A 15,592-nucleotide genomic window follows, 5' to 3' on the forward strand; every position below is an offset into this window, starting at 1 on the left:
ACTGCCATTGATTGAAATAAGAGTTATGGTTGCACATCCTATACAGAATTTGTATTTAAAATGCACAGTCAACTTATTTTGATGGCTTTACACTCCTCCACCTCGCCTGCTGTGGTGACAATCAATCTCAAATTAATTCCAACATCCATCTCCCTCCTCATCTCAGGAGGAATAGGAAAAAATAGAAAGGAAATTGCCGATATTTTATCTTCAATACACAGACAATCAACATGAAAATTAAAAAATACAACAAAATGTAGGGGAGCTGAAGAGCTTCAGAAAAAAAAAAAAAAGTATATATTTCATTTCCTTCAAAGAAGGATGTTTAAAGCCCCCTCCTATTTACCTGTTCATATCACATAATCTTTGCTCCCCACAAATGTGTTTTTTTTTTTTAAACTCTATGTATTGTTTCAAACTTACGTTCACAAGATCTGAATTTTTCCATGACAAACAAAAACAGAACTTCCTCTAGGAAAAAAGGCCTGTGTGACCTTTAGAGAATGGGGTGTGTGTGGGCATGTGTGTGTAATAAGAGAAGGAGTTTGCACATTCTTGATTAATAAGTAATCTCTTTTCACTGACCTAGCCCTATGCCTCTTCACCCTTGTACTTTTTGTTATTAACATTTCTATTTTGAGAATGGCAAGCTGAAGATGTCATTCATCCTAGCAGAGAACAAAAAATCAGAGTTCCAGGAGTCAGAGAAGAGATTCCAACATGCACAACAAAAATACTAAGAAATAGCTACAAATTACACATATCTTGAACAGAAAATTGCTCAGCAAACATGTGAGTCAAGTCCTGAACTTTTGTCAGCACACAATTTCTGAATAATTCTGTGGATACAAACAGAAAATGTCTATGGAAAAACTAAAATTAATAAAGCAAGTCCTCACTCCCATGTAGATCAACATGAACAACAAAAAGCATAGTCTGCAACATTAGAAGATAGACAGCTTTAATTTTATAATCTCTTTTTAGATACATATATTTAAGGCACAATCCAAAACCTTACAAACATTAACTACAGAATGTTTACTTATTGTCAATTTTGCTGCTTCCTTGTGACAGTTGCCTTAGTGAGAATGAAATGTGGAACACATCTTCCTCAGAAACAAAAAATCAAGCCAAGAAAACAGAACTCACCAAAACCTCTTTAGAACAGTCTTTTTTAGACAAAAAACTTGAGGGCTGTTCTCTCCACATATCACTGTTATTACAAAACCACCCCTGCATACAATATATATATAACTGGCAATAAAATGGCACATAATGTTTATACAAAATAAAACAACCTTAAATCATACAACTGTGATTTTTGCTCCAGAAAACAAACACATTATTTCAGCAAAATAATATAAGCAGAAAAATAACCTGTCATTCATGGATTGCAGAGGGTACTATAAAGAATCTTGAGCAGATGGTACATAAGCTTTTCTTTTTTGTTGTTTCTGATTTTTTTTTTCATTTATTACCGACCTTTTTTTATTTGGAGAGAAGAGATATGCAATATTATAGTTAAAAATGTAATTGTTTTAAGAGAAACAACTCATACTACATCTGCTTGGTGGAAAAAAAAAAAAATCTTTAAAGCTAAAAAAAAGCAGTTTAAAAAAAAAAGAAAAAGAAAAAGAAAAGTTCAGTGTTCCATTTAGTCATTTCCACCACACAACTTGAGTAGTATTTTCCGGTAGTCTCCTGAAGTATCACCCTGGAAACAAACCCAGAAAAAGAAAAGTTGAGAGCTTGTTCTCTGCTTTCTTCTTTTGGGTGTCGGGGTTGGGAGGGGATGAAAGAGAGGAAGATGAGGTCTAAGCATCTTAAATGCTAAGCTAACAACTAAAAGAGATAAACTCTTATCTCAGCCCAGGTTTTAACTCTTATAAAAAGAAGATACACAGTAAAATCTGTTCTTTCAATAACTGGAATGGAAAGTGTCCACAGGAGAATGTATTCCTTCAACAAACTGAAATTGGTATACAGGGTCAACTGCCTATTCTGGAAAAAATCAACAGAAATCTTTTATTGAAAAGCTGTCTTCAGCAACAGGTACAGAAAATATAGGAATAAAGAATAAATATAGGAATAAAGATTTTTAAAAGCCATTTTCCTTGGACTCAACATAGATACTTTTTCAAGGGGCAGCAAATGAAAGTTCACACTTTATTATGTTCAAACACTTAAAGTGATGCTCTGACTTCAAAAGATCCGCCTCCCAAGACAGAGAACATCTCTTTCATTGTTGTGGGCAGTGAGGCAGTGAAAGCCACTATGAATGTACCTGCAAGCATGCACTGAAAAGAAGACTTCATGAACAGCGTCATCATCACAAAAGGCTCTGCTAGCTGAATTTTGCCTGGTGCTCTTAAGACTAAAAAACATTCCCTGGGAACTGCTCAATAACTAGCCTTTAGTTGATAAGGCTTGCCAATCCACAGAACAGTTTCAGCTAGTGTATCTATCCATGAAAACTTTTTTCAAGATCAAAATTATTAGGAACAAAGAGATGTCTCAAATATCAGAATAAATCCTGTACAGACATATAGCACAGTCTGCAAAACATAGAACATTACTGTTTATACATGTGGTGAAGGAACTGCTATACACTTAGGAACAAAGAGAGAAGAACTAAGAAGTTACTTTTCAAGGATGTTTTTAACTCTGCTTTTACAGAGTAAAGGTAGGATTTACATGTATGCCCCACACTTACTGAAAACATGTTTTGAATAAGTTCAGTCCAATACGTGGAAATGTGTTCCTATTTCTGAACTGTACAATTACTTAAAATTGGTTATTGCTAATAACGTCAGATCAGAAGAGGAAAAAATGCAGACATACAGCTTTTCCACCAGTGTCTCACTGTTATTTAATTACACCTTGGTGGTTTCAGGGCATATAAATACTGTAAAAGAGCATCTTCACTACAGAGTTAGACTTGGAAAAAGCTTCTGCTAGTTGATCCTTTGTGGCTCATGACCAGAAAGACCACATAATTACCGGCAAAATAGCCGAATCAAGACTTTTCGGTGCACATGATACCTTTCACCATCTCTCCATGTTTCCTCCCAAAGACATAGCTGAATCTCCTCTGTGTCAACAACAGGAGAAATATACACGGACTTAACAGATTTGGCACCTTCACTACATGGTGAATGAAAGTGGCACCACTCACTCTCCTCCATCTCTAAATTTTCCCATTAGTCAGGCATTCTCTTGACTTGCTACAGCTGCATTTACAGCAGTAATAGGGCAGATCATCTGCTAAAGAATCCTAGTGATGTTTATTTTCCAACTCTTGCACTTTCAAGGAAAATAAGAGGCAATCTCTCAAAAGCATATTAGAAGCTTTAAACTTTTGCAGCACACACATGAGGTAAAGCAACATTATTACTTATTTGGAAGACTAAGTTGTTTCTACAAGGTCATACATGGAGATTAGGACAGAGACCAGACTAACACCCAGGTCTCTGAAAACTCTCTGGACTAATTTTTCCTTCTTTCCCGTTTGTTGGCTTCCTTCCCATCTCTGGCCCACACAAAACCAAGTGCTGTCTGCTCCATGGCACTTCAGACTTCACTCCCCTAATAAATGGTGGTGTCACCATCCCTGGGGGTGTTCAAGGAGAGGCTGGACATGGTGCTTAGGGACATGATTTAGTGTGTGATATTGGTGGTAGGGAGATGGTTGGACCAGATGGATCTTGAAGGTCTTTTCCAACCTTAATGATTCTGTGAAATGCAGCAAACCAAACGCAGCTACACTTGGTAGAGTTAATAGCTATTGAGTGTAAGAATCCATGTTCTACTACCAGAAAGGATGCCACATCAGGAGGGAAAAAAAAAAAAAAGTCTTACAGTAATATCTGTGTAGAGGGATTTGCCATACATCCGCTTGTATTCTGCACGTATGTCCAGCAGGTCAACCTCACTGCGTGACACCATGATTCGAATCAGAGTTCTGTCTTTTGTTCCCGCTCCCTGAAACAAACAAAACAACAACATAATACATTAATAATATGTGAAACTGTAGATAATACAGCACTAGTCAAAACCAAAAAAATCATCACCTCACAAAAGGCCGACCCATTATTAGCATAACCCCACTGACTTCAATAAACTTGAAGAGAATTTGGCCTATCATGCTTTAATAAATTAAATTTACTGGCAGGACACTAACAGTCATTTTTATGCACAAGTTTAAAAAAAAAAAGGGGGCGAGGGTTGGGAGGGTCAAAAGGACACAAAGCCAGGAACGTTTGGTGGGTTTAATGACCTATGTTTTCATTTCAGCTAGCCCTCCCTACTGAAAAATAGCAATTTCAGCAAGTCTTAAGCATATTCTTAATCATTTTACTAATGGAAAAATTTATTTGTTTGATGTATGGTTACATACATCTTTGGTAACTGGATCACAGAATCACAGAATTTCTAGGTTGGAAAAGACCTCAAGATCATCGAGTCCAACCTGTGACCTAACGCTAGCAGTCCCCACTAAACCATATCCCTAAGCTCTACATCTAAACGTCTTTTGAAGACTTCCAGGGATGGTGACTCCACCACTTCCCTGGGCAGCCTGTTCCAATGCCTCACAACCCTTTCAGTGAAGAAGTTCTTCCTAACATCTAACCTAAAACTCCCCTGGCTCAACTTAAGCCCATTCCCCCTCGTCCTGTCACCAGGCATGTGGGAGAACAGACCAACCCCCACCTCGCTACAGCCTCCTTTAAGGTATCTGTAAAGAGCGATAAGGTCGCCCCTGAGCCTCCTCTTCTCCAGGCTGAACAAGCCCAGCTCCCTCAGCCGCTCCTCGTAGGACTTGTTCTCCAGGCCCCTCACCAGCTTCGTCGCCCTTCTCTGCACCCGCTCAAGCACCTTGATGTCCTTCTTGTAGCGAGGGGCCCAAAACTGAACACAGTACTCGAGGTGCGGCCTCACCAGAGCTGAGTACAGGGGGACGATCACCTCCCTAGCCCTGCTGGCCACACTGTTCCTGATACAAGCCAGGATGCCGTTGGCCTTCTTGGCCACCTGAGCACACTGCTGGCTCATATTCAGCTGACTATCCACCATCACTCCCAGGTCCTTCTCTGCCTGGCAGCTTTCCAACCACTCATCTCCCAGCCTGTAGCTCTGCTTGGGGTTATTGCGCCCCAGGTGCAGGACCCAGCACTTGGCCTTGTTGAACTTCATGCAGTTGACCTCAGCCCACCGGTGCAGCCTATCCAGATCCTCCTGCAGAGCTTTCCTTCCCTCAAGCAGATCGACACACGCACCTAACTTGGTGTCATCTGCAAACTTACTGAGGGTGCACTCGATGCCCTCGTCCAGATCATCGATGAAGATATTAAAGAGGACTGGCCCCAGCACCAAGCCCTGGGGAACGCCACTAGTGACTGGCCTCCAACTGGACTTGGCTCTATTCACCACGACTCTTTGGGCCCGGCTATCCAGCCAGTTTCTAAACCAACGAAGCGTGCGCCAGTCCAAGCCAAGAGCAGCCAGTTTCTTGAGGAGAATGCTGTGGGAGACGGTGTCAAAAGCCTTGCTGAAGTCAAGGCAGACCACATCCACAGCCTTTCCCTCATCCACCCAGCGTGTCACTTTGTCATAGAAGGAGATCAGGTTCGTCAAGCAGGATCTGCCTTTCATAAACCCATGCTGACTAGGCCTGATCGCCTGCTTCCCCTGCAAGTGCTGCGTGATGACTCTCAGGAGGATCTGCTCCATGAGCTTCCCTGGCACTGAGGTCAAACTGACAGGCCTGTAGTTTCCCGGGTCTGCCCTCCGGCCCTTCTTGTAGATGGGCGTCACATTTGCTAGCCGCCAGTCAACTGGGACCTCCCCCGATCGCCAGGACTGCTGATAAATGATGAACAGTGGCTTGGCCAGCTCCTCTGCCAGTTCTCTCAGTACCCTTGGGTGGATCCCATCCGGCCCCATCGAATAAGGATCAAATAAGGATCAAATTAAGGATCAAATAAGGTAGGCTTTTTCAGCCTTCTATAATACTGACTGCATCTTGTTAGTCTTCTCCTAACTGAAAATAATTAGTATCTTCTGCTTATTCATAATGGTTTTGCTTTTTATTATTATTATCCTTTCCAAGGTGGCTAAAGGATATATTCCAATGAGCTGTACTAGCATTTTAAAACACATGCTGTAGATTTATGTATCTTATCACAGACACCTACCTTCATAGCATTCCTCAACCTCTCTGCAAAAAAAGCTGGTGTGTTCTTGAGGCACTTAACTGCAAAAAGAAACAACCACAGAAGTCACATACTCATCAATCAAAACTCATGGTCATTTTTCAAGCTTAGTCACATGCTTTAAATTTTACGTGAACATACACTTGCAGCTTCCACCCCTTCAGTTAGTCACCGCAATGATTTTTAATCCAAACACTAGCTGCAACAATGAGAACCTGCAACTCTTCATGGTTCAAAGCAAACTTTTCAGTCATTAGCATCTATCTAGTGTGAAGCAGCCATAGCTTTTACATCTATTTTTTGATAAAACAAACAAACAAACAAAAAAAAATAACAAACAAACAAAAAAAACCTTCTACATCTAATGACCAGACTCCTGCTTCTGAAAGGAACACAGAGAATGGACAGAAGGTGTAAAGGAGAACACACTTAAGAGCCCTTAGTTTTTTCTTAAATTAAGTAATTCTAGGCCATACCTCTGCAAGGGGTAACAAATTCAAATCCTGTCCTAAGTTGGGATGGAATGCCTGAACAAAAGAAGCCATCTACAATAGGAACCTCACCCTTTATTCAAAGTCAGTTACACATTTCTTTAGCCACAAAGTTCACAAGGATTCTTGAAAAATCCTTGACATGTGTATTGACTAATGACTATTTTTTTCATGTAATTAGCACAGTTCATTAGGAATCTTTTAAGATCAAAATCCAAATCAAATTACTGTTATATTAGCCAGTGTAATATGAGAATCCTTCATCACACATGAGAATTAAAATCTATATATTGATCCTATGTTGGGTACAAGTAAACAATCATGCAAACAATCTGTGGCAAACTACACAGAAAACAAATCACACCCAACTTACATGATACAGCACGAAAAGTTATCAAAGCGAGATAGAATGAAAGCACTAGACCTAAATACCTATTTCACAGCAACACACATTCTATACAGGCAAAAGAACTTTTCTGAGTAGGAAAATGTGTAAGTGAGAGAGAGAGAGAAGTTCAACACACAATTGTCAATGGTATGTACAATATATTTCAAAACAAATGACAGATGAAATGCATGTTTCTTGATCACTGTTAAAACACAGCTGGCACTTTAAGATGTCTTAATATGTTATTGCAAATTACCAGTTGTACAATCCAGAAAGCTTTAAAGAAAGCAAAATTAAATATTTTCAATTAGAAAACCTTTCTTTTTCCTGAAAATAATGTTCACAGAACAAATGATGCTAGATATATATACACGTGTGTATATACATTCACATATAAATAAAATCAAAATCTATTCAATAGTTATTTAGTGCATATTAAAGACAATTCTTCCTCCAAAGGCTATTGACTTCTTTTAAAGTTACAGACCCAATTCTGAATCTATATCCACATGAAAGATCTGTCACGTGCCTGCAAAGATCCTTGAAGTCAAAGGACTTCCAAATTCTGACAGTACAATTTCCTTATTGAGGTCATGTTCTACAAACATGGGGCACTGTTTCTTTTCTCTAAGCCTGTTTTTCTAACATTAATACTTCCTAAAGTGACAAATTCTGAACCCTGGAACAGGTCTGCAAATTTACCACACCAATAGAACTGGATCCAGGATAGGTCATTATTGGGTCATTGTAAGGGGCAGCTTTGCCAAGTAGGGGAAGAATAATGCTTATATAATTCACACATGCACCAGACAGGAGTGCAAAAAATGACCTTCTAAAAATTGATTCCCATTTTGAAAGGTTCTATTATAAAGTTCCATGAAAAAAAATCCACAACTTTGTTTCAGATGAGCAAAATGCTCTCTCCTATCTTATTCCCAGTGATATATAGTAGTATTTTCCTATTTATTTCAATAGGAGCAGAGTAAGGTATTCTTTTATTTATTTATGGCTTTTCATCTAGGTACATCACTTTTCTTGACACTACCATATTTGAAACAAAAGAGAACACTTTTAAAGAAGCAGCACTAGATAACACAGTAAATTCAAAATAATACACAGAAAAAGAAATGGAGATGTAAATAAGTAATCTTGTCCAAGAGGGAGAGACAAGACAAAAGCAAATGCATGATTTTGTCTAGTATAGACCACCATAAATACAACTACTGCAGAAAGACTCAAGGGCTTGTTCCACCCCCATGGAAACCAATGACTACTTTCCAAGGGATAAAAGTAGACTTGAGGTAGGAGTCTGCTCTTCAGAAATGCTGGAGGTACTTCTGAACAAAGTATTAATAAAGCTTCAATGAGAAGAAAGGGGGGAAAAATAACCCCTTCAGAATCAAATATAAGTTTTCTTTCTAAGAAAACCAGGGAGAGGTATCTAATTAAACATTAATGAATGCATTTTTATTTACTTCCAAAGCTGTCCAAAATATGCCATTCTCGTTGTCTCAGTGGTTGCTATAGATTTTCATCACTTCATAAAACAATGCCAAGTACAGTTAATAATTCTCTCTCCCCACTTTAACATTCAAAATTTAACATGCAAAATTTAAATTGAATGGCTTCCTGAAGCAAAAGCCTCATCTATCTTTTTGAGGTCAATTAAGTGGCCTGCTTTACCAACTACAGCCAAGGTCAGAGAAACCTCAACATAAAAAGCAGAAAACTGGAATTATTACAAAGAACAACCACCTTAGCTGGAGTCACAGATGGAACCATCAAAGCCAGTCTTGGTGGAATATCAGAAACAGACTTGCTAAGACATCACATACCTACTGCCAGCATGCCCTTTTCCAGGTCTCCAGACATTTCACTACATATGCTTTTTTCAATGTCCCGGTTACACATCCTCTGGTACTCGCTGAAAACTGTTAAGATAAGATTTCAGAAATCAGTGTCACAAAAGAGGTGGCGCTGGTGCATGCTGAATGGCTTGGTTTTAATCACGCTTTTCAACTTGGTATTAAAGTACTATCACAAAGTTTTAAAGTTTCAAAAATTAATATTACATCGTTAACCATTTTGTTCCATTTACACATCTTAATGCTCCTTCTAGGTAGTCTAGTTATATCCTTGTTGAAGAGCTACACCAAAGAAGTGCCATAAGGGAAACAGTAGGAATTCTTCTAGGAAAGCTTGGGCGTTCAATAAAATAAAGGAGGAAACATTCAGCCACTCTCATCGCTCCCCACATACATGCACCTTTCCCCTCTACGTAAGTACCTCAGTTTGAAACAAATTCCAAATGCTATGTGGTTACTGAAACATTTCCACACCACTACAGACTAAGCTAACACCTTATCACTAGCAAGAAAGATGGGAAAGGAAGGGATACAAATGCCTTGCATATACACAAGCATGTAAAATTGCACCAATTCTAATTTCTCAGTCCTTTTATCAGAGAAATATTTGAATGAATATGATCTCTACCAGCTCTGATATTTAAGAAAGATGATCATAACGTACAGCTCTTGTGCACCCTTTTCTTCAGCAGAATTCATCCTGCTTTCCATTGAGGTATCATTACCCTAATTTTACAGATGAGGAAAAATGGCCACATAGCAGTGTTGTACATTTTTTTTTTTATCATTACATACAACAGAATCAAGTTGATATTTATGTGGAGGTCTGGGCACCATTACCTGCTCTGAGGTGGGCCCTGCTTCTTGCACACAGAATGGCGTTGAATTTGGATTCATCAGTTCCTAGACGGTTCTCTCCAGCTGCATATAACTCCTAAACACAAGAGAATTCATGTTTCATTAATTAGAAAAGCATTTAAGCTGAAAAGCTGAGTTACAAATCAGTTCGTTTACAAGCTCTCCTACCTTTAATATTTATTTTTTAGTTTAAGTACTGCTGAAAAACAGGAGCACAAAATAAAAAGCAACTAGTTTTAATTTTCCTACAACACACTATGAGCCTTACTCGCAGACTTTCTAGCTTACTGATGCATAAGTGCTTAAATGCAAGAGCTCTGGATTACTAAAGGAAGAAAAACTTATTTAGAAAGTAGCTGAAAACAATTCTTCCTAGTAGGACTTATGTATAGCTTCTTCTCTGTACCCCTGGACTTGTGCTGGGACACTCATATCTCTGTTGGCATACTATGTTGAAAGCTTATTGCAATACTATTCAGATGACAGTAGTGTCCTGAAATGATCCAGGATTTTCTCTCTCTGTTGTGTGGTGAAACAAAACACAATGAAAAAGTAACAAGGGCAAGAGTTACTAGGTCCAAGTGCCTTATTTGCTGCAAAAATCCAGAGCTCCTTAATACATGCAGCAGCTAATGCAGGTGTTGGACACATTAAGTTTTCCTCCACACACACAATTAACACAAATCTCTTTGGAACATTCCCTTAATAAGTATCATAATGGAGTCACCCAACACGTAAAAACGAAGAGATTAAAAAAAAAAACAAAAAACAGAACAAAATAACAGCCAAAAACTATGGCCTCTATTCCCTAGAGTTTCCATCTTTGTAATGGGGCTCCATAGCTGTAATGCTCTGTCAGGCCCGTTCATAACCCTTCCGTCCACTGAAACATGAGCAGTACTGCAGCAAAAGTCATGCAGTGTCCAAAACTAAAACTAAGCAGAAACCACACAGTCACATTTCAGAGTACTGAGTTATTCAGTTGACTATACCTACAAAAGATGCAAAATTTCTTACTGACCTGCACATCTTTCTGGACAAGAGACATGTCAACAGCTGTACTTTCATCTCTGTTTCCCTGAAAGAATTCAGAGATACAAAAATTGAAAGATACAAAAGTTTTGCTGGAGGGCTTTTTTTTAATTTTTATTTACAAACAAACAGAAAACCAGCCACTAGAAACACACACACACAAAGCTTCCAAGTTCCCAAGAGACCTGCATGGGAGGACATGTACAAGTACCTGAGAAAGTGAAATTAAAAGTCTCTGGAAGTGTCCAGATGTGTCGCTTTTTATTGCTTCCTCCAGAGTTTTCTTAAATTCTGTAAGAGAGCCATAATCATGAATTATCATACACCCCTCCTCATTTCCCAAATTTATATCATTAAGACAGAAAATGAAGACAATTTGACGGGACTGTAACAAATCTAACCTGCTTTGTAGACCCTGTTGAGTTCTTGAATATGCTCATTACTGCGAGAAGCTAAGATTTCAATGAGACAATTTTCATCTGTGCCAACGCCCTAAAAACAAAGCACAAAGAGAAAACACTCGTCTTACTTCTACAACCTTATGTGAAAGACATGGAAAAACACATAAAACAAACATAATTCAGAATAGCACCTTGATAAAGGTGAATTCAAAGCATGTAGGTTAAATGGTGCATAGAATATGTTTCCAAGATACAGATGTGTATTTAAGATACAAATTGAAGGGATAATTAAAATGCGTATGAAGGCAGTAGTTCATTTTAAAATGTCATCTTTTACACTGTATTTCAGGCATTTTACAAAGCAATTGTATCTACCATTGAAGACTGATCTGATAATTCTAATAAATAACTTCCACTAATAGATAGCAACAGCTGCAATTACAATACAGCTAATATTTCATCCTCCTATCTACTCTAAAATTTAAATGAAAGAACATGTAAATATATGCAATGACTCAACAATAAAAATATTTATTCCACCTTGATTGAAATGCTGTCTGGAAATACAGATGTTTGACATTTTTATTTTAAAACTTAAATATTAATAAAATAGTGTTATCGCTTTAAAGAGAAACAATATACAATACTTCCTTAATATTTTAAAAAGTGATTGACATGTGCTAAGAAAATATACTTTACAGGTGGAGAAAACAAAACAAAAAAAAGAAGGTACACCCTGCTCCAAATCTTTATTAACCTAGTTTTTAATAGCTGTTTTTGAGCACTGAGTGTAAAGGCACTGGAAATTCTAAATTAAGCCGGCTTAGGAAAGAGTTGCTTCAGTGGCTTGCTGACCATGCAATAAATGAACTGCAAAGCCTGTCAGAAATTACTTTCTGACTTTTTTTCTATTTACTAATGCTTTTGTTACAACACAAACCTATTAAATGGTCTTCACCTTTATTGCAGGTTATTTATTTAAATAACCTGTGAAAATATGAATTCTCTACTTTACTATTACACAACTCTAAGAAACAGGGTAAAGAGTGGGTTGAACATCTGAATGGAGAGGACATAATGTAAGGTCAAGCTTTTAAATGACTACCAAAAATTGTATCAGCTCAAATATTCCTTTTATTTTACGGATTAGATCTTATAGATATCTCCTACACAAACCTTTATAGCTTCCTTGATTTCATAAGCATCAAACATGACAGGTGTCTTCATCATTGCTAAGATTGTCCTCTCAAAGTTACCTGATAACTCGGACTTGAGATCCTTTATCAAATCCTAATGAGAATTAAAAAGAAGGGAAAAGAATTGACAAATATAAGCACCAGAACTGTGACGTTTAAGTAGAATTCTGTATGGTTAAGCATCAATAATTTATCTCCAAAGTAAAGCTATTCCACTTAACATTAAAATCAGCAAATACTCATGTATATTAAATAACTAACATCAAAATAGATTGTGCAGACCAAAAGGGTGAAAGTAATCACTTAGCAGAGAAACTGTTTTATATATTTCATCTGAAATGCTGCATGCAAATCAAGACCAGGCAAACAGGATATGGACTTGTGAACTATCTTCCCCGTAAGCAGCCTCCAACCTTCTTTCCAAACACTACTGACTTTTTTCTGATAGTCATATAGTCCTCATTTCTTCTTCTTCTTCTTTTTTTTTTTTTTTTCCTGATGTATTTACCTTTCCATAAGCTGTTTTGAAGGACAGGATGATCTGCTGCCGTTGCTTGTTTGAACGACTTCCAAGACAATCTATAATCGCTTGCTCATCAGTTCCTGCATGTGCACAGACACCAGAGAATAAGCATGCACGTCACATGAGAATTCAGCTTTTTATTTCCATTTCATTCTACCTCTGTCAAGCTCAACTGAAGGACATACACATCTCTAACTCACCTACTACATCTCTTCTTGTATATAATCACAGAACTTCAAATTCTGCTCAAGCCCAGTCACAAACACAGTGAGAATACAATAAATAAATAAATAAACCCCCAAACCACAAACTACTAAATATCAAATTCATGAAGTTCTTTATGTCTAAATTCACTTCCAATAATTCTGAATAACTGAGGACATCCACATTTGAACTAGCCCACTCAATACATATATTAGCAATGGCAAAAGGCAGTATTGAATCAAAGCTACAATTCTATTTAAATTAAATTGTAAATCCACAGACTGCTCACCAAATCCCTTCATGGCCTTCCTCAAGACTTCGGCGTCCCTCAGAGGGTCAAATCCTGGTGCATCAGTGATTGTGCCTCGGTTTCCATACTAAAATCATAAAAGTTAAACTGTGCATTAGTATTATCAGTAAAAGACTTTACATTGCTATTTAGGAAAAAAAATACTACCATTTTATTTTTTGTTAGAAAAGCAAGACAGCAAATTCAACAGAACCTCAGCAATTTGTTTCTATACCTACGTGATGATAGAATATAAAGTCCAAAGGGTTTGATGATATTAAATTTCCCGTCCAATTAATTACAGTTTAATGAAACTCCATATACACCTACATATAATTAAGTTAAGAAAAACAAAATTAATGAAATTTGAAGTAATGCCAAATCTTTCTACTCTGATAGTGTAGTAGAACATTTATTTGAAATCATATATGCCTATATTGCTTGCATCTCCCTGTTCAATCAAACTTCTTCTCATGACATTTTCAGTTCTACGTTTACTCTCACATACATAAAGAAAACATAGAAAAATGCATAGAGTCACATTTTAAAACAAAAGCTCTGAATGTTCTTACTGCTCCAGGAGAGACTGTAGGGCCTGAAGGTCCTGGAAAAGAGGGCATTGATGGATTCACGGTTTGGCCTGGTGGGTAACTTGGCATGGGCTGCTGCCCTGGGTAAGTTGCTGGTTGTTGTCCCGGATAGCCCACAGGCTGCTGACCAGGAGGTGGTGTGGGCTGACCCGGCACAGGGCCGCCTGGATATCCTGGGTAAGATGGCATTCCTGATGGTGGGTTTCCTCCAGGTGGAGGATACATCCCGTAAGAGGGTTGCTGTCCTGATGGAGGTTGTCCAAAGCCACCTGGAGGGACTGGTGGAAAAGCCCCAGGTGCTGGAGGATACATGCCTTGTGGTACATTTGTCCCTCCAAAAGTCCCTGCCATATTGGATGCCTGCAATTACAGTAAATAAAGCAAGAGACAAGAGGCATACAAACAATTGAGTATTAATGACATGCTTAGCACAATAAATCTCCCTCCTCCACCCCCAAACAGATACACAGTTCTGCATCTGCTAAGGAACTTTGCAATAATCAGGTTTTAGTGGCAAGCACAAAGGAAAAAACTGCATTCAGTTGAGTCTTGTCTCTTTAACCGTAAGCTGCCCTACATCAAGAAGCAAAATCAACATCTACATAACCTAACCACTGCATCTAGCATTACGTTCCACTCATTCAGGAAAGCACAAATAGCTAGACACGTCTTATTACAAAAAACTTATGCACATTAACCCCAGAAACACAAAACTATGCTTATTTCTTCTCTGTCCATGGCTGCCTTACATTACCACATCATCATTTGAGTGCAGAGATCCACTGTGAGCATCCCCTGGGTATTTCATGTGGGAGATGCATGCATTAGTAGCTTAAAACTAGCAGGAGTTCCTGAACTGCATTAGGAAACACGTCTGCAGGAACTGCCATGTAGAGATCCATACAATATCCACATACAACATCACCTTTTCACATGACACACTGACCGTCTTCTACAGAAGATCCAGAAGGATTGACATTTGATGACTGCAGTGTTCTCAGAACCTAGTAGCTGTGGATATTGTTATGTGCACCCTAAACAGTATCTCATTTCGACTGCTGACTTCATTTAATCACTGCCTTAGAAATGCATCTATGATGCAAATGTCTTTGTATAGTGTGCCTTCTTTATGTAGTTTAACAGATTTCTGAAGATTAAATTGTCAGAAGCGTCACTCACTTCTACCCTATGCCAAAAAAAAAAGTCACACTGGAAATGTCTACATTTTCTTCAGTCAATATAAAAGGTTTTTACTGCTGATCTGTTAAACGTTATTGTTTTTAAGAGATCCTAAAATATACATACATATATATGTAATGTATTTATATTATATACAGCTGATGCTCCATTTTTTTCAGGAATGAATCACTTACCTCAACTGCAGAGCCATGTTCCTTAATCAACTGGCCAAAACTCCGGTAATAAGCAAAAGCAGAACTGTGTTTGTCAATGTGAATATATTAACAATGGATAGTCAGTGTTAATCATATGTTCCCCTATACCTCCGCATAGCAAAAGCAAAGTTTAATTACATTTATGTCCA

At 38.0% G+C, this 15,592-nt stretch overlaps 1 protein-coding gene across 5 annotated transcripts in view; it reads right to left on the reverse strand.

Annotated features, from left to right (window-relative positions):
- Positions 1-944: 944 nt before the first annotated feature.
- The window catches only part of ANXA11 (annexin A11), a 28,658-nt gene continuing 14,010 nt past the window's right edge, over positions 945-15,592 (reverse strand). For all 5 annotated transcript variants that reach the window (XM_084526390.1, XM_084526389.1, XM_084526392.1 and 2 more), the window contains 12 exons: positions 14,032-14,409; positions 13,460-13,547; positions 12,952-13,046; positions 12,424-12,537; positions 11,248-11,338; positions 11,058-11,137; positions 10,836-10,892; positions 9,797-9,890; positions 8,927-9,022; positions 6,195-6,253; positions 3,859-3,981; positions 945-1,714 (listed from right to left, as the gene is read on the reverse strand). In XM_084526390.1, coding sequence (XP_084382516.1) covers positions 1,655-1,714; positions 3,859-3,981; positions 6,195-6,253; positions 8,927-9,022; positions 9,797-9,890; positions 10,836-10,892; positions 11,058-11,137; positions 11,248-11,338; positions 12,424-12,537; positions 12,952-13,046; positions 13,460-13,547; positions 14,032-14,409 — 1,335 coding nt within the window. In that variant the 3' untranslated portion in view covers positions 945-1,654. The remainder of the gene's footprint in view (positions 1,715-3,858; positions 3,982-6,194; positions 6,254-8,926; positions 9,023-9,796; positions 9,891-10,835; positions 10,893-11,057; positions 11,138-11,247; positions 11,339-12,423; positions 12,538-12,951; positions 13,047-13,459; positions 13,548-14,031; positions 14,410-15,592) is intronic.

This window comes from Aythya ferina (genome assembly GCF_964211825.1).
Source record: "Aythya ferina genome assembly, chromosome: 7".
Taxonomy (NCBI): Eukaryota; Metazoa; Chordata; class Aves; order Anseriformes; family Anatidae; genus Aythya; species Aythya ferina.